Genomic DNA, 19,198 nt, shown 5'->3' with positions numbered 1-19,198 from the left:
TATTTGTAAGTTCAGTAGATCATTTGTATTAATGAACCCAAATGTCTGTCAGTCTTATCATGATCCTTCTTACTTGCGTGTGTCTCCGAAGTCAACCGAATTGATGGTGGAACCAGGCTTCCTCCAGCCTATCAGGTACTTGGACTGAGCTCCCTGGCGAGGGTAAAAGCTCTTTGGTCCAGGAGACACCGAAGACTGAGATGATGGGGAAGTGGTTGAGGAGGACTCTTCCCGAGGGGAACTGTGTCTGGTGTCCAGAGGAAAAGTGGCTAATATTTGTAAGCAAGATAAGTATTTTACATGGAATGATTCTCATTAGGGCCTGACCCATTAATTGGCCGATATTAGCCCTTTTCAAATTGGCCTTTTTTTTTTTTTTTTTTTTTTTTTTTTTAAACACATTACAACATAAGACAAAGATAATGACATGCAAACAGTCAAAATAAAATTGGGGGGGGGGGGGCAAAAATCAGACAAGACAATATACTGTTTTTTGCTGATTTTTCTCTATGTTGTAAAGTTAAAAAATTCCTTAAGGACAAAGTATTGTAAAACAGTCAAATGCTGTCCTTGTAATTCATATCTTTATTATTGTAAGCACTAAGGCAGAGGTGTCAAACTCAATGCTCGGGGGTCAGATCCGGCCTGCCACATCATTTAATGTGGCCCGCGAAAGCAAATCATGTGTGTCAACTTCAATTTTTGTGCTAAAATAGCACAATTGATTGAGAATTGCAAGTACTTTTTGTTACCAGTCCCATTTTTTAAAAGAAAATTACAAATGGTTGAACAGTTTTCATTAGCTTCTGATTTCAAAACTGTTGTGTATTTGCAATAGTGAGGCGATTCTACATTTATATGGTTTCAGAGACATAACAGCCCTCTGCGGGAAACCATAACTATGATGTGGCTCGCACCAAAAATGAGTTTGACACCCCTGCACTAGGAATAAAAAAATAAGTTATTTTATGGATTATATTTTTTTAAACTATATCATCTGATTAATCTGTTATTGGAATTTTGTCCTTCAAATATCAGAATCGGCATCAAATAATCCATATCAGTCAGGCCCAAATTATCGTTATTATTAGCTTCCAAAGCTTGAACATTAAGCCATGTTTTTCCTTAGAGATGGCACACAGACCAACCTTGAGTGAGATCCACCGTCACTCAGACCGAAGGTGCTGCTGTCTCGAACGAGGAGATGAGTAGGAGGAGTTCGACCAGTGCTATCTAGGCTCCTTTCTACTGGAGGAACTGGGGACTCAGAAGCTGCGGGTGACCTCTCCAGTATTCTCCGTCCACCCTCAGTGGGGCTGTGCCACGGCGACCGCTCCCTGCTCTCTCGACTTCCACTGGGAGCGAGCAGGGAGGTGGCGCTGCCGTGATGAGAGTGCGGGTGGTTGTGGTGCGAGGCCCCGTACGAGCTGGTGTCGATGCCGCTGTCGGCCGAGGCGCCCTGGAGGTAGCCTCCGCCTCCCAGGCCGTTGGGCTCTGGCTCCCCTTGGTCCCCGCTGGAGCCTCCACCGGCCCCCATTTCGTACCATTTATCACTGTCACTGTGGCCCCCGCTGGAAGCTGTGCTTGAAAGAGTATTACTGCTGGAGTGGCCAGAGTAAGGGCCGTCCGACTGTCAGAACAAACAAGAAAGACGGTACATCAGAAGAAGAACAGAGGCGATATATATAGAATGACAATCACTGCTAAAATTAACTATGTTAGCAGAGCTGAAAATACAGTACATTATGCCACCAATGCTTCAGTGGCAAAGGCTGGATTTACACTACATTGTTGAACTGACACAATTTAATAATGTGCATCCTAGCCGTGTCAAAATAAAACATGAAATATGCAGATCGGAATAAGGTATCCTCATAATGTGGATACAAATGTGATACGAATCAGATATCTGCCAATATGACGAACAGATTGGATCTACCCCGTCTGTCAATGAGAGCCTGACGTCATCAAAATACACGGTTCGGTGATATATACACGCGCAAGACAAGATGCCGTAAATATAGCAGTAGTAGTATTTAAACCTATTGGGGGAGCCCAGGCCAGCCCAACAGTATGTTAATATTTGTGATTTTTTTTTTTTGCTCCCTCTGTGTCACCGACACACTCATAGCTGAGCTTCCCTTGAGCACGGCACCTAACAACACTGCTCCAGCGTTACTATTGCTCAAGAGCAGACTGTGGCCAACAAGCAAACACAACGCTGAAGCAAATTGGAGACCGCACCGTCCAGAGCGAAAGCACTGTCATTTCTATCCATAAAAAAAAAGTTAAAATTACAGGGCGATGACAAACTGCTCAAACACTGAGCAACTAGCAGCGATTTATCATTTTTTATTTATCGCCCATATGGCATTGATTGGACATACTTGGAACCCTAGACTGACAAATGACTAAAACAATATGTGGTAATCCTGGGTTACGCTAATGTAAACGTTTCAATAGTGCCAATCCTGCAGTTTGCACAATGCTGGCAGATGTCTTGAAATGTCCAAAAATATTTACCAATTACAGCCATCACTTTCTGATGGTAGAATTAGTGTTAAAAACCCACCTGACTGTTTTTCTTTGGGGACAGATGGATGACCTGCTCCTGTCTTTGAATGCGAGGTCCTCCAGAGTAGCCCTGACCAGATTTAGAGACTGGTGCCTCTGCAAAAAACAAAAAGCACACAGTCAGGGTTGATAGAAAGGACACTCAAAAAATCCCGAGGTACAATCAGATGACTCTTTATGCCGCTTTTTTTTTTATTTTGAGGGGGTTGTGGGTGCTATTCATACTGATATACTACGACGAGGATCATGACATAGACACTGTCGCCATTCTGGCTCTGCCGTGTCCATCAAGAAAAACACAAATCACTTGTCATCCAACGCAACATACATCACAAGAAAATGTGTCCCTCAACAGGGCCTGCTGGGACTGTTCTGGCCAAGCTGTGCCGTGTGAATGAATGTGCATGTGCTGAAGCAAAACTACTGTAACACGGGACTGTTGTGTAATTGTCGACATCTTACGCAATATGACCTCCAGAAGAGGCAGATCAGGATCATGGTAACGCGACGGAAAGTGCCGAGGGAGTTATCACATCTACTGGGATGATTTTACAAATGTGGATACCCTCTCTTATCTCTCTTCGCATTACTGCGCACACAGTTTTTGCCACACTGCTGCCCACGGGGCTTTATGTACTCATTAGAAACGGCTGACACGTGCGTGCCTGCTGACTTGCTCGAGTACAAATGCAGTCTATGTTTACTACTTTGGATAAGACGTTGCCGTAATTATATCTTGGCAAATATCAGCCTTAACATCAATGACCAGAATGTTCGATTTAATGTCAGGTTTATAATAAGAACATTTTAATGCACACCTAAACGATCGAATCGCATCTAATACATTGCATTTCTCGTAAATCGTGCCTTTCCATAGTAATAATGCTTACACAAAGAAGTATGCAACTAATAATTTTATTGTGGCTATATGTATAAGGTTTCTACTATTTTTTTTCCAATATCGCTAATCTTAATATATACATGTAGCTAGATTGTTACACAATAAAGTGCATACCTGTTCATCTTCAAATTAGTGAGCAGGCCAATTCCTAATTCTTATTCTTGGAGGCGAAAGCTGTGAAAATAAATTCCAACCTCCACCTTTTCATCCTGATATTCACCGAAATCCAATAGGTCGAGCTAGGTGGCCTGACACTTTAATGATTAACTATTTCACCTTGACTTACAGTATATTATGTTGTCCTCTATGCAACTAGTAATATCTTTAGACACAGTCAGGCCACATCCTCAACGCTTGTGACTTTTTGGACAAGACATTAACATAAAAGGAGTAAACAAGTGTAGAAGAATGCTAAACCACAGAGCTGGAGCTGGACTCTTGGCTGACCTAGGATGAACTTTTCCAGCCTGAACCATTCTACCCTGACCAAAAAAAGACAAGGGCTTTAAACAAACCACAAAATGAAAGATTATGGCTTTTTCTATGAGATTGCGGGGGTCAGAACCGGGTTGGCGAACAATCCACTGAATTAAGGTCCAGCGGAGAACCAGAAAGGGGTGGCAAACGAGACCGTAGTTTCGGTGGCTGCCACTGACCAGCGTGGACAGAAATAAAGATCATTTGCAAAAGCCATGCTATGGGAAAGTGCTTGCAAGTAAATGAAAGCAGATGTAAAAAAGCAGGGAGAAAAAAGGTGAATGGGAGGCAAACAGAAACGGCAAAATGAGAAAGAATCTTAACAAAGAGAGGAAAGGAAAGTTACACAAGGACTCAGTGAGCCAACTGTGGGAGAGTAAGAGAAGGAATTTCTCCTGCTCTCGCTCTCTAAGCCTTATAAAGGACATAGGTGAGCAAGAGTTTTGCCATTTCCCCACATTTTTTCCCTTGTCTGCTCATCTCATTATCTTGCCACTTTTGTGTCTGTTTGCAGAGACGTTAAGACTTTTCTGCAACGTACAGCTCACTGCGAGATTGTTGTACTGCTTGATGGCAGTGTGGAAACAGCTCGAGTCTGTGTTGAATAGGACGCACACACTTCTAGATGCCCGTTATTGCAAAAGTTGAAGGGATTTAAAACAAAAACAAAAAAAGGCTTCGCTGGCTAACCTTGCATTCCGTGTTATTCAGCAGTCCAAGACTCTAGTTTCTTCACATTCCTGTGCACATATGCAAACATACAAGCATGCCCATACACACGCATAACAGAAAACCGGAGACACTGGTTCCTATAACATGGACATGAATATTGAGTTTCCTAATTAAGGAAATACTGATCTGAGGAGAAAAACGCTGGCTATGTTCAGTTGTAATAAAAATTGACATTCAATGGGCATAATGTGGTCTCCATGCTTTGGATAATCTGGTCTTTATCATGTAAACACGATTATGAATGCAATAATAAAACTCTAGAGAAACACCATTTACAGTCTACAAATTGTGAAAGAGGGGAAAGAGAAAGTGCATCAATCCATTCATTATCCTGTTCAAGGTCATGGGTGACTGAGTCTACCCCTGCTCCCTTTGAAAGAGACTGAAAGTCAAACACTGAGCAAATATAGACAGGGGGGGACAAAACAAAAAACATTCACACCTATGAATAATTTAAAGTCTCCAATTAACCTAACGTGCACGTTTTAGAATGCGAGAGGAAGCTGGAGGATCCGGAGAAAACTGAAGCAGACGCTCACGCAGCCGTTTCACAGAAGTGCATGATCCTGCTCTCAAATGGAAGTCACCTGTTGACCCTCGTTCAACCGCTCCTTCTTCCATTCGGGACCAATTGGGGGTGGACTTTCCACTTGAACCGCCCTCTCCAACAACCTGTCTCTCATTGGACATCGGAGAGTGGCGAGTCCCTGCAAACCTGGCAGATAAGGATAATAATTTAAAAAATCATCTATTAACCATTTTTTCCATAGCATCTATACTACAGTATATACTTTAGATAATGCAACCACGTAACTCTCTTTGGAGTGTCACAAATAATGTGGAGCGCACACAAATAAATAATCAAGTGCCCTCCTCGACAGCTTGATGAATCCAATACATAAAATTAAAAGTGAGGTAGCCCAAATTCACTGCGTTTTCTGGGTATTCTTGTGTACGGAAAAAAATAAACTCCTCGAACGCGGCCATCAAAAGACGGCCACGCTCGCGATATTCCTTACTGCTCAGGCATGGACTTCTGTCTCCAGTGAGCCGAGCTGCCGGAGGCGTCGCTGGAACACGACAGGTTACTGGGCGAGCTGCGATTGTGAGGAGAGCGCCCCAGAGCCAGAGAGGAGGCCAGGCTGTAGCTCTCGCTGCCTGGAGATATCCTGGGAAATTTAACACACATGTGCGCGCACACACATAGTTTATGTTTAGAAATCCATTTGGGAATGTTCTTTACACAGGTCTCAGAATGTGCTGTGATTATTTAGAGAGGAAAAGTAAACATTTCTTCTGCATGTATGTGCACTATACACATTTTTGTCTATCATTTCTGTGCCTTGCTTTTTGAACATAAATACATTTTAATGAAATATGCTGTGTTACTTGAGTCCTATTTTATATACTTGGGTCACAATTATTATTCTACTTTGAAATAATTTCTTAATAAATTCAGTAGAGTACCCCTCAAATCTAATTCTGTATCTGCCGCTCATTTGCAAATCAGTGACTCTTTCCACCCCATCTCCCATTGGGAGTGTGTAATTGTTTGGGGCGTGCCACTATTAAAACTGATGGGAACCGACAGTCAACTCATCAAACCTAAGCAGTTTCCCCCTCCCGAATTTAGTAGAAAAAGTCCAAAGCTTCCCGTCTTCATCTGTCTGCTATACCCAACTAGGAGTTGCTTATACCAGGGCCAAAGTCCCACAAATATCACAGTTTTAAAGCAAAGTGGCTGGTTTTCTGTTCTAGAAATGTGTTGGGAACCTCAAAAAACATACATATTTTCACTAGGTCATTATCACACAATCACAAAGTTTGAAGAGGGTAATTAATTTTTGTTAAGAACCTTAAAAACTGGAAGTGCATGGTTGACAACAACCACTGGGCTTGCCCATGTTGAGATCCAAAGTAAGCCAAAATTTTAGCATTGTGATACCATGTGTGGCTTTAAAATGTATCTAAAAATGACAGTTTCAATTGATTACTGTTTTCCACTGTGTTTCTCATTCTTCCTCTCTTTTTTTCTGTGCTTTGGTTGATCTATCTGCTCATCTAGATTAAGAAAAAAACAAAACAAAACAAAACAGCAGTTACATCATACCTCTTGGTGTCCAGTGGGCGACCATCACTGCTGACACTGCGTGGGATGACTGCGCCTCTCTCCAGCCTCTCAGCCGACAAGGTCTTCCCCACTGAGCTCCCCAGGCTGATGGCCCTGTTGGGCGTGTGGGGCTGTGGCGAGGCAGTCAGTGATTGCTGGGGGCTACTGGATGTCCTCTGCCACTTGTTGTTGTTGCTGCGGAAGGGGAACTTGTATTCAAAGGAGCCGCTATCATTACTGCTGCTCTTGTAGTCCGCCATAGGCATGCGATAGAGCTCTGAACAGCCCCTGGAGATAGTAAGTAAAAGGTCACAGAACTACAAATGTATGCATGCCTGCATACATGACCGCAATGTGTCCCAATGGGTGCCCTCTAAATTCTTTTAACTATAATAATACTGCCATTCCGTACAAGTTGTTAAACAAAACAACTGGTTTTAATGATAAGCTGGGCTCAAATGAAATTGTTAACTGTCTTTTGAATGACACTGAATACTGTATAAGAGCAAAACATGTTATTACACAATTGAAGAAATTGTTAGAATTTCTGTGCCAAAGCTGATATCTCAAGTACGGCTACTAAAATACAAACAAAAAGAAAATATCAATTATTTAAATACTGTATATACCTATCTATTTCAACTGCAAATCTTCTGACCCATGTTAACCTTATATGAGGCGTCTTTTCATAACTAGACTGGCTATTAAACTCTTGGTTTGTGTTATCTTATTTACCACATATACACTACCAGTCAAACATTTAGACACATTTTCTAGAGCTATTGAGTGATAAACTGTGTCCAAACTTTTGACTGGTAGTATATGCGAACAGTCCACCCAGGAAATTGCTCCCAAACTAATTCACTTGACATTTCAGTTGAAATATAAAAGAACCCCTTTCACACCTACCTGCGCGGCGTGGCATCATCGTGCGGTGGGATGATGGAAACACGCACGGTCACCGAGGTGCGCAGCAGGTCAATCATTTGCTCGTGAGTCAGTGTCGCGACTGCAACTTTGCAGATTTCTACCAAGCGACTTCCCTGGCGAAGTCCTGCCTGCCACGCGTAGCCGTACGGCTCCACCTTACGCACAAAGAGTCAAAGTGTCATTGTTATCCCACCTCGATTTTCACTTTTAAAGAAAATGGTGAAAATGTACAATATTACGACTGCTTAGGATCCTTGTAAGTTCAAGGTTGTTCAGAAATGTGGAAAAACATAGGCAAAGCAACAGTAATTAAATGAATTACTGTCTTGGTATGAGTAAAATAGAATATGTGCAAAACTAAACCACAGATGAGCTGACACACACCCTCCACAACATGGTTTTGCAGCTTGCCATACTGACAACAAACCCAGCAAGGATAAGAGAAAAAAAATTGGAATCCAAATATATAAGTTCATTTAAGTAGCAGGGGCAGTGATATGGACTGCCCAGTGGTTAAGTGGTCAATACATCTGCCTCACATGGTTTGCTCTCAGCTCAGGCCCTGCAGTGTGAACTTTCCAAAAACAATTACCGTAATTTTTCATGTATAATGCACATTTCCCCCCCCAAAAAATTTTACAATTTATTTTTATTTTATTTTTTTTAAATCACTGGTGCACATTATTCATAGGTATAGGGGAAAATGAAAAAAAAAAAACGAGGTAATGAAAAAGCAGTACACGTTCATTTCAATATTCCCCCGCCGCCTGGAGGTTATGAGAAAGGTGTACACTGTCATTCTAATATCCCAGCGCCACCTAGCGGCTATGAAAAGGGTGTAGCCTACACTTCCATTCCAATTTGACAGGGGTACACACATATGACTGCACAATATGTACAGTTCTGCTCATAAGTTTACATACCCTGGCAGAATTTGTGAAATATTTATTTTATTTTATTTTTTAAATATAAGTGATGACTGAACAACAACCATCATTCATTTCTTTATGGTTATGTTTTGTTTGATGATAATGCTTTTCTGAAATGCTTGACAGTTGAATTTGAATCCCATTAAAATAAAACTAAATGTGTTTCGCCTTGCCCTTCATGGTTTCTTTAAAGAATTGTACCCATCTAACAAATTATCCCCGGGTAATCAAACATATGAGCACAACTGTGTGTTTTCTCATTTACTAAAAAGTAGGGCTGTGAATTTCAAAGAAGAGTAAGTAAATAAAAATAAAGTATTACATGTTCAAATGAAGTGCTTAACTTCAGAATAATTCTTTGAAAAAACGAACAAAATACAGATATTACTTCATGTTTTGATCATATGGGTAGAAGGAAAATCATGCATTGTAAAATTGCATTATACATAGGGAGCAGGGTTTGCCAGAATTTTGGTCAACTTTGAGGGTGTGTATTATACATGGGTGAGCATTATACACGGGAAATTACGGGATATGCACAATAGGTTAATTGAAGACTCTAAATTTTCCATAGGTGTGAATGTAAGAGTTAATAGTTAATTTTCTTTTTATGCCCTGCAACTGACTGGTGACCAGTCCAGTGTGTAGCCGCCTCTCACCCAAAGTCAGCTGGGATATGGTCCTGCTCACCAGCGAACCTACTGATGACAATCGGTATAGAAAATGGATGGATGGATGGATGAGAGAAAAAAAATACCTCAGCAACGATGCCTTCGTAGTTTACATGGAAGCCGAGCTGTCCAAGGCCATTTCGACGGAGTGTCATTTCAGATGTCTCACAGCCTTTTGTCAGGAACTGGTCACAAGGGCGGTAAAGAGATGAATAGATTGTTGAGACAAAACTAATTGAGCAAAATAGTCAAAAGGGAAAAAGTAGGTTGACCATTGAGGAAAGAAATGCATGCATGTGCATGTAGTGTAACACACAAATAGCGGATGACAGCAGCCACGAACCTGGAATGTTTGTCTCTTTCATGTTGTCGCAAAAAAAAGCTGTTTTTGCAACCTCTGCCATTCAGGCAGCGTAACGATAAGCTGTAAAGTAGCTACGCTTCTTCAAATACCCACAATGCCCCCCTAAGCTTGCAGAAAAAATATTTTAACACTTAAAGCAGTACTGTGATTAGCTGTGCGTGCAATTGAGTGCTCACTAATTTGCTAAAAATCTAAATGTTAGTACTGGATTCCAGTTTGTGTCAAGCGATGTGATTACTCTGGCCAGGGCTTTGGTGGATTTGCTTTTGAACATTGCAACTTTAGTGACAAATCCTGTGAAACACACACCCAAAACATGACGAAGATGAGTTACAACCCACACAAAAAACATATTTTCCACTAGATACAAGCATTTATGTTGCATTCAAATCCTATATCAGGAGAAGTAACCTTAATAATGGGAGCACTGCAAAGACGTAGTTTTCTGCATGCTTTTACTGCTGCATAACCAGTGTGAAAACTTCCTACATTTATTTTTATAACCGTAATAGTAGCCTCAATTCTTAAGGATTCCCGTAGGTGTTATCTGCTCTCGAAAAAGAAAATGCCTGCAGAAATTAGAGTCTGGTCCTATAAAAAGAGCTGTGAAAAAAAGCCATCAGAAATGTGTGGAAGACTGGCGTCTTGTGTCTACACATTCTTCGATATGCACATTTTGTTGATTTCTGAAAATGAGCCTTTTTGCAAACTTGGTGTCGGCAATAACAATATTTATAATATTTTTGGCATACCAGTTTATTTTTAGTCTGTTGTACTGTATTTGACAGTCAGTTATTAACAACAAAATGTTTTTGACTGAATTCTAATACATCTGGTACATTATGATGTTCCAGACCTCGGAATAAATTTTCAGGAAATTGAACCCTTAAACTGAATTCAGACCCTGATGGTGACACACTGTTCTACTAATGTCAAGTTTACCGTTTACTGTTACTTCATTTGTTATGTAGATGTGCACTCCTATTTATCACCTTCAGAGATAAAGCACATCACTCTTCATTTGATCTCATCACAGCTCAGCACTTCGATTTCGGTGTGAGCTGGGTGTTATTTGTTATCCTTTGTCTGGCTCACCCACACGTGTACTTTCTTTTGACCGCCCCCACTCCGGTTGGTGCTTGCATGCAAGAAAATCCATCCCCCAGCATCCATTTCCCTCTCCGCGCTCATTCAGTTCTACACATCAATAGTTACACATTGCGTTATTTCACATTACACAATTTGGCCTTAATAAATTATTGATAGTGGTCAATGATAGCCGAAGGTTAATGTTCACTGCACATTTCTGAAATCATCCTCCCTTTGCTTTATCACGCTGGATTATTTAATACTGGTACAGACCTTGTCTAATTGTAACACATTAAAAGCACAATAGTAGCTAAACTGCACCACAACAGTGCACCATGATCATTATATCTATTGACTGTATCCAAACTAATTCTTATCAACATTCAGTTAATATTGCATGCTGTAATTCTGTCAAACCTCTGAAGAAAAATAAACGAGAATAAAGCTTCCAAAGAGTGGGTGGCCCACGGCCACTTCCCTACCCTTCCTTTTGCTCCAGGGCAGCCTAAATGATTCAAGATGAACAGCAAATGCATAAAATGTGACATAAAAGCGATACACTTGTTAGTACTAAATCAAATACCACTATACATGTGCGCATGTGTGGGTAGTAAGACGATAGGGAAATTCATTTGTTCTAAAGCATTGGGAATTATAGAAGACAACACTTTTTCCCCAACCAGTTTCCATGGCAACAGCTTCTGAAAAGCTAGAATGGCTTCTCTTTTTTGTGTAGGTGTACGAGTCATCAAGAGCATACTGTCCAGAGGTGTTTATGAAACTCCCTCAATAGGCCAGTGAGACAAGACGGCCAGTGCCATGGGGAGACAAAATCAGGTCGAAGGAGAGAGGGAAAAAAAACAAAACAAAAAACAGTAGCAGTAGTAGAAAAAGCTTTGTATGAATGGGCCACAAACAACATGAATGGAAGCCATGAGCCGGGTTTACATGCAGACTTTTTTTCATTCTAATTGTGGTCAACTGTTTACATGTATTCGGAACAGCCGATTTACAAATGTGTGACATCTAGGTATCTTACGTCAGTGTGTAAACATGACGTGATTTATCAAGATGGAGGTCAGTTGTATTTTTAGCACAGTAACTGGGATTGTTTTTACACTTTTAAAAAAGCAACAGCTTGATTAAAAACAAGTGACAAGACAATTAAGATTTCCATTCCATTGTTCTGATCGGAAAGCGGCATCTTTACAACTGCGTAAATGTGCAGTTACGTCAAGATAGAGCATCCACAGACAGGACGTAGCCTGGCTATTCCGAATGAACAGTATACACGATTTTGGAGGACTGTTCCACCCCGGTGAAACCAGGTGAAATTCCATTCAGATTACGCCTTTTTATTCCGACTGAGGTCTTTATATGGAGCGTTTTTATTCAGTTTGGGCTTCTAACAAGATTATAATCGGAATACAAGTATCCATGCAAACCAGGGTGCTGATTTGTTATCCATACATACAAATGGTTGCCAGTTTTTGATAAATCAGATTTCTTCATGGGAACGCATTGGCTAAACATCGTAGATGTACGTAGCTCAACTTCCCATAGCTGACATCATATTTTCTTCTTAAGATAGCAAATTAGTTGTGCGATTCAAAAACATCTCTGTTGGTTACAGCCAAATTGTGCGCTCCAGTTTGTCTCAATTAATTCGAGACACAAAAATTAATAGCAGACAACTGACGGAATTCTTAATGATCAATCAACCGATCGCAACGCTCATCTCTAGTACAGACAAACTACATTATTCTTGTAAGTAATGATTTTGAATACCAGTTTAGTTTATTGTGTGCAAAGCAATGAATCAGAAGACATTTTACTACCACTTCTTTTAACCAGACTTCCATCCAGGAGTACAGTTCAGTTCAGTTCAGCGCACCACAATACTGTTGAGAGCAGTCAACCTTGACCTGGCTTGCGCTTCCACAATGGGGTGTGTGCACTCTGTGTAGTGATAGCTGCTCCAGCTATATAAATAGCGTAGCACTGGGAGACATGCAACATTTTGTCTGCTTTCTTATTGGAATGTGGTTGTATAATAAAGATGATGAGCTTTGTTTGAGAAAATCTGAAATTCTGGGACAATTCTGTCCAGCAATCATTGGATTGCAGGGCATCTAGTTGCGGAAAGGCAAAATAGGAAAGTAGTCAAACTGCGATGCAAATGTGACTTTTGAGAAGGGCTTTTCGGAGGCAAAATATAGTGTTTTCTGTCTGGTAGTCAGCAGCATGTTGCCACAGGACCTAGCATTCAATGTACAGTAGTGCATTGTGTGAGATGGGGAGCTCATGCAGCAATTTTTGCAACATATCCCACAAAATGTGTGTAAGAACACGCTGCAGCGTGCATGAAATTAGGATTGTTATTTCAAATTTTTGAACCAAGCAGAGTACAAACAATGAGCATTTGAGAGATTTTCACAATAATGTAAGATCTCACCTCCAGACGCTTGAGCACCTCTTTGAAATCTTCTGTGTTATTACTGATACTCCTTAGCGACACACTTTCTCCCCGCTCGTAGAAAATCCGTAAAGATGCCGGGCTGCTCAGCGTCCAGCCAATCACATCTTTGGTAGCACAGTTGAAGACCACAGCTTTAGCATCGTGGTCCAACAGTAGGAGGAAATCATTGGAGATAGCGAGAACGGCATCTATCTCTCCTCCAGTCCCTGGATCTTCTGCATGGACGAGCCATGTAATCGCCCCAAGGCTGCGCATCTCAGCTCCCGCATACGGTCGGCTCTTCTCCTTCTTTTTGTGGGCCAGTGAGATAAAGGGGAATTTACCAGACGGGTCGATGGGCGTGCTAGTGGTGTGCCGCTCGGCCAGGTCGCGCAGGTACTCTTGGCGTGTTCGTGTGGCCATGGCGCGAAACTTGTGAGACTTGTGGGCAGCGTTCTCTGCATTGATGACCTTGGCAAGAAGGAAGTCCCGGAACACAGAGGACTTAGGGAAGGTCACGCCCTCCGGGATAGGTGGTCCAAATGAAGGCATGTCTTTAGAACGGGTGACTGCCACACTATATAGGCCGGGGAAAGAGAACATAAGGTAGAGAATTACCTTAATGGTATCAACCTGTTGCTTGTATTAGATGTTGAGTCAATGAACTGAAATAGTCTCAATTTTAGTACTTATTTCTATATTTTGAATAACTTTAACTTTCCTCCATGGTTCTCTGATTAGCTCTAAATACAGGACCAGCCACAACATTGAAGATGCCACATGAACAATTCAATAAAAGTAAACAAAAGAGCTGCATCAAAGAGATTGCCCATGGAAAAGCAATGGACAATTTTGGTTTAACACTATTCAAAGGTATTAATGAACAAGTTTATTAATTTAGTTCTCGTCTGCAGTGTTATAGAACTACACGACATCAGAATGAGCACCGTATCTAATATCAGCCCATTACACAAGATTCTTGTGTTGGATATTATCATATTGTACAAGTGGTCATAATCCTGTAGCTGGTCGGTATATTTACGCTGTTCAATAAAATGCATTTTCCCCCTCAAATGTTGAAGTCTCGCAAAATTTTGAGATATACTATATGATTTTTATTAGCCAGCCAAGATATGGTCCAAAAAAACTTAGAAATGCAAGCTCATTCACCATTTTTGTCTCATGTTGCGATTAACCAACAGTGCACACAAAGTTTTAGTGTGATCCAAATTAAACTTGTTCCAAAAAAAAATAAAAAAATCTCTGCAGTGTTAACAGTAAACCATTAATCCAATGTACTATAGTCCCCCAGTTCTCCCATTGGAATGTAATTATACTTCCAATGTATGCAATCAGGATCCCATTTATATATAAATGTGAGGAAAAAAAGAAACCATATCCATTATCTATTTGACGTTTGAAGTTTGACTGAATTTAGGCCCTGTTATAACTGCTTGCCATAAACTCTCACTAAGAGGCCCTTCAAATTGCCGTCTCAGGATGTTTTTCCTGTCTGGTATGTCAGGAACTCAGTTGAGCAGCCGTTGGGAGGAAGGAGAGAAGAATGAACGGAGACGCTCAGCGCTTCCAAATCTACAACCCATGGTCAGAGAATATCTAGAGTGAGAGGAAAAATGAAGCAGGAAACAAAATAGACAGCCGAATGTACCAAAGCGCACATCTGATTTAAGCAAACAACTAGGAATCCTGGAATTTGCTTTCGAAATGACAAAGGAATCACACAGTATCCAAAAGTCATTCATTACCTCAATCTCTTTGAGACCAAAATGGTGCTATTACATAGTCGCTCACAGGTAATTGCCAGGTGACACACGTTCGACTTTGAAGCAGTCATCCCACACACACACACACACACACACTTCCCTGCTGACATTTGTCGGCACACATGTTGACATCATGAATCACTTTGTCTAATAAGCAACTATAGCTAATAAGTCGCCCACATGTTTCTAAATAAACCCCTGAGACAACCTGTTCTCACCGGAGAAAACTGTGGCATTCAATTATACATAAAACAGCTCATTTCCTACATTTTGACAGACAAGAGGTTAGCAAGGACTCATGTAGATAGCAGATAGTGAATCAGAGAGGAGTAAACATGGAACTGGATAGTCTTGGAATGTTGCCTAAAAATATACCGTCATCAAGGACTAGAACAGACCTGCGCATATAGTGGCCTTGGGATTTTATTTGTAACCAATTCACATTCTTTTCACACCAGTGTTTTTCCCCGCCAATCCCTAATTATTTTCAGGTTAATGTTGGAATTTTTAGGTTTTACTCTGCATGAAAAAATATTTTCTTTTGAAACCTCACAGTAAATTTCAGCTTTAGACATCAAGCCAGTTTTGTGTGGGTTGGGTGCTGTTGTAATGGCATCCTACTGCAACTCATGGGTGCACCAGATGTCAAGGTAAAGATCATTCCAGCCTCATAGAGGCAAAAACATACCATCGAGGTGCTGCATTTATTATCACGTGGAGTAAAAGTATTCTTTGTTGCTTGAATTGAACACTTCTCTAACAGCCTTACTGCAAAGTGGCAGTGGCCACGTTTTCGTATAAAACACAACCACATGATAAATGAATCACATAGGGCACATTGAAGTGGGACAGCCAAGTGGTTGCAAGCAGGCTGCACAGTCGCTACATACAAAATGTGCCCTTTATGGTTATTCCTCCTCATCATTACAACTATCACACAATACACTGAACTGAAGCTCTAAAAGCGCTTGTCCTCAAAACACCTGTGAGTCAGTCAACCGAAGACCTGTGACTCATGCTGGACATTGAAGGGGAGGGAAAGTGTGCTGTGAAAGCCATAATGAGAAGAATGGCGAGCATGAACATTAACTTGAAGGCTGACAGTCAGAAAGAAGGACAAGACTGCAGCAGCGCAAATTGCCACGCTTGCGAGGCAACTGCAAGGTCTCTGAGAAGGGAGGCTTGCCAGAACCAGATCACAGAGTCCGCACTCCTGTGGGTACAGTGATTTTCGGTCTTATACATTTGTAGCGTGTGGGCAGCTGCACACTTGCAATAGCCCCAATCTGCTGCCTACTGCGCCAGGGCAAAAGAGAGAACATGTCAATCCCAATTGCAGTAGGAGACTCGCATATGTGCAGCGCAAGAAAGGCTTCGTGTGCATCTGTACGAGTGTGTGTGCATGCTTAGCTATGCTTAAAACTTGTTTCATCATCCCAAAGAGGTTACATCTTCCCTTCAGGCAATTCAATTCCCATCATTGGCAGATAACAGAAGGCTCGTGTGAACAGTATTCACTCAGCATTCGCTGACTTGCTACAGCCTCTTCATTCATGCGTACGAGTGTGTTGTTGCTAAGTAACCAAGTAGCCCCATGTGGTACAATTAAGACCTAACACAATGTGCTCAGACTGCAATTAAAACACCCATTAAAAGATGGTCAAAGGAGGCCTATGAGATAAAAATAGATAATCAGACATAAAAAAGGAATAACCAGAGAATATTATGCCCTTCAAGGCAGAAACGGAAGAAGGGCAGGACGTTCATTGTCTTAAAAATGACTCCAGGCTGGCACATTCCATTTCATATTCCACATCTTTGTCAATGTGGGGATATAACAATGTGTAGTGAGACCTCACAGGCTTGCTGTGATGAAATTATTAAACTACAGAGGCAGAACCTTCTCATATGGGAACAATATTGTTTCAGCAGTGATGAAAAAAGTCAAACCATCCAATAGGTGTAAATAATATACTGTAGTTGGACTTTTAGCGTAGTTCTTGTTTATATCCGTGGTTATGGGCATTTTTTCCCCAGTCATTTTTCCATAACGTAGTCACACACTCATTAACCTAGTGTAGGTCCATTATATGTTGATTCAGATAATCTCACCTGTAAGAGGTATTATCTGAACAAGGGTTGTGTGCCCGGACAACCACAAAGACATGTTGGAAGTGTGAACGGATGTTTTTGGGGGTGAAGGGGAGCGCTCCAGGTTCCTGGAATACAATGGTGACGATGTCATTCCCAATGTGGCGCTTCCGCAGCAACTGGATATGTTCAAGAACAAGAGTGGAAAAAACAATTATTGACCTGAACATGATGAGCAATGATTAAATCTGCGAGACAATTGTATTAACCACCCTCACAAATGTATTGAATAAATCCCAAACAACACTGGTCTTAATTTGTGGCTATGATGTGGAGGAAATAAAACACCAAGGTACCAGAAAGGCACACTTACTTGCTGTTTATTGTTGGGCGTATAGGGAAGCATGGTTGACACGTGGAACATGATCTCGTAATCCTTGTGAGTCGTATACAAAGAGTGAGTGCCAGTTGAGTCAGCTGAAAGAAACAATCGACTGTGAAATTGCCTATCGTTCTTCACTAAACGGTAATACCAATGGCAAATTAGACAAGTAAAAGCTATTACAGAACTTGTTCAATTAATTACAAAATCTAAAAGTTAGTTGAATTGCATTTTCTTTGAAGCAATTTATTCTGGTAATATAACAATAGTGATGATGAACCATGAAAATGCTATTAAGTGGCCACCAAATGCCAATAACCACCGCTGCCTGTTCAGGCAACATTATAGTCATAAAGTTCTTAAATAGAGTTTGACTTGTATGGTTGTATTTCATATACTAGGGTGCAGGTTGCTTGCTGCTCTGAAGGAGACGAAGCCCCTTGGCAGGCACTTTTCTCCCTTGTTTCAAGTTGCTAGTCTGTATAAAACCGGATTTACACTGATGGTCTAAGTGGCCAATTCCGATTTAATGCCTAATCCAACTGTGCAACTGTGTACGCATTTAGGAACACATGAAACAACCCGCACGCGCAGATGGTTGTATTTTAATGAGCCGATCCGTCTGTTTATACTGAAGTTCCATTGTGACATAGTCAATAGATTTTTATTCACATTTAGAGGACGTCTGACTAATTTGAGGATATCCGACTTCCTGCGTTTTCTTTAGTTTTTTGCTGCCAAAATGCATACCTGAATTGTGCCACTTGAGAGCAAAAATTAGCAACCGTCACTTGAATCATACAGTATAAATCCGGCCTAAATTGCAGAAAGAAGGGGCGAGGGGGATAAATCAGCCTGGCAAAAAAAAAAAAAAAAAGGTGTGGACATTTGCTGCAACAATTCTGCGGTCTATATGTAGACCCTTTTAAACTCCCTTGCCGGCAAATTGGTGCATCAGAGATGTGATAGAAGAGCCAGCGTTTATATGCCTGTCCCTTTACAAACATCTTATCCAAGCAGGACATTTACGTACGTCTCCATAGTGCAAGTTCACACATCCTTTGCAGCTTTGTAAATTCAGACAAGATGCGTGGCGATGTAAGTACGAGTATCTAGGACAGTGACAATTACGTTCAACATTAATGTGTGGGCTGTGCGTCTCTCGTGTGTTACAATTCACACTCTGGTTGCGGCCCCTTCTATACGGGCGGCATTCTCACTCTGTTAATACGTCATAAGACAGACCTCAATCCCCCATCCCACCTTACACACAGGACAGTAAGCTGGAAAAGGATGTTAAAGGGGCTCACTCGTATAAGACGCTATGGCTTTAACAAAATAGCAAATTGAACGGAGAGCAATGTCTGGTGACTGACATAAAATGTTCAGGGGAGGGGTGAAAAGTCAAAAGCTAACATATATCATTATATCTCAGGCAAAAAGTGCTATTTTCCAGAGAAAACACCATGTTAGCGATAAACATAGTTGTTGTTGTGTCTTTGAAGTGCACTCTGCACCCAGTCAGAGGACCACTTATTCATCCAGGTACAGCAACATGGCAGATGTGTGTCGTGAACAACACCAATTATTGATGACGTACTTATTTTTAGGAGAGAAATGCTCTCTGAGTACGAGTGGATAGCAGTGTTTGAACGTATTCCCACACCTTGAGCGTGGCATCTATATTGAGAACCATACTTTTGTCT

The 19,198-nt window shown here is 41.2% G+C and overlaps 1 protein-coding gene across 2 annotated transcripts in view; it reads right to left on the bottom strand.

The window, feature by feature from the left end:
* The window catches only part of sipa1l1 (signal-induced proliferation-associated 1 like 1), a 61,873-nt gene that overhangs the window by 8,811 nt on the left and 33,864 nt on the right, over positions 1 to 19,198 (bottom strand). For both annotated transcript variants that reach the window (XM_061704356.1, XM_061704357.1), the window contains exons 7-17: positions 17,484 to 17,587; positions 17,132 to 17,289; positions 13,233 to 13,812; positions 9,411 to 9,509; positions 7,704 to 7,879; positions 6,795 to 7,082; positions 5,704 to 5,853; positions 5,272 to 5,399; positions 2,573 to 2,670; positions 1,149 to 1,630; positions 74 to 247 (exon numbers count right to left, since the gene is read on the bottom strand). In XM_061704356.1, the coding sequence (XP_061560340.1) occupies positions 74 to 247; positions 1,149 to 1,630; positions 2,573 to 2,670; positions 5,272 to 5,399; positions 5,704 to 5,853; positions 6,795 to 7,082; positions 7,704 to 7,879; positions 9,411 to 9,509; positions 13,233 to 13,812; positions 17,132 to 17,289; positions 17,484 to 17,587 (2,437 nt within the window). The remainder of the gene's footprint in view (positions 1 to 73; positions 248 to 1,148; positions 1,631 to 2,572; positions 2,671 to 5,271; positions 5,400 to 5,703; positions 5,854 to 6,794; positions 7,083 to 7,703; positions 7,880 to 9,410; positions 9,510 to 13,232; positions 13,813 to 17,131; positions 17,290 to 17,483; positions 17,588 to 19,198) is intronic.

Source organism: Phycodurus eques, chromosome 18 (assembly GCF_024500275.1).
Source record: "Phycodurus eques isolate BA_2022a chromosome 18, UOR_Pequ_1.1, whole genome shotgun sequence".
Classification (NCBI taxonomy): domain Eukaryota; kingdom Metazoa; phylum Chordata; class Actinopteri; order Syngnathiformes; family Syngnathidae; genus Phycodurus; species Phycodurus eques.
Note: the sequence above shows the minus strand (reverse complement) of the source record. Positions and strands in the feature narration are given on the sequence as shown.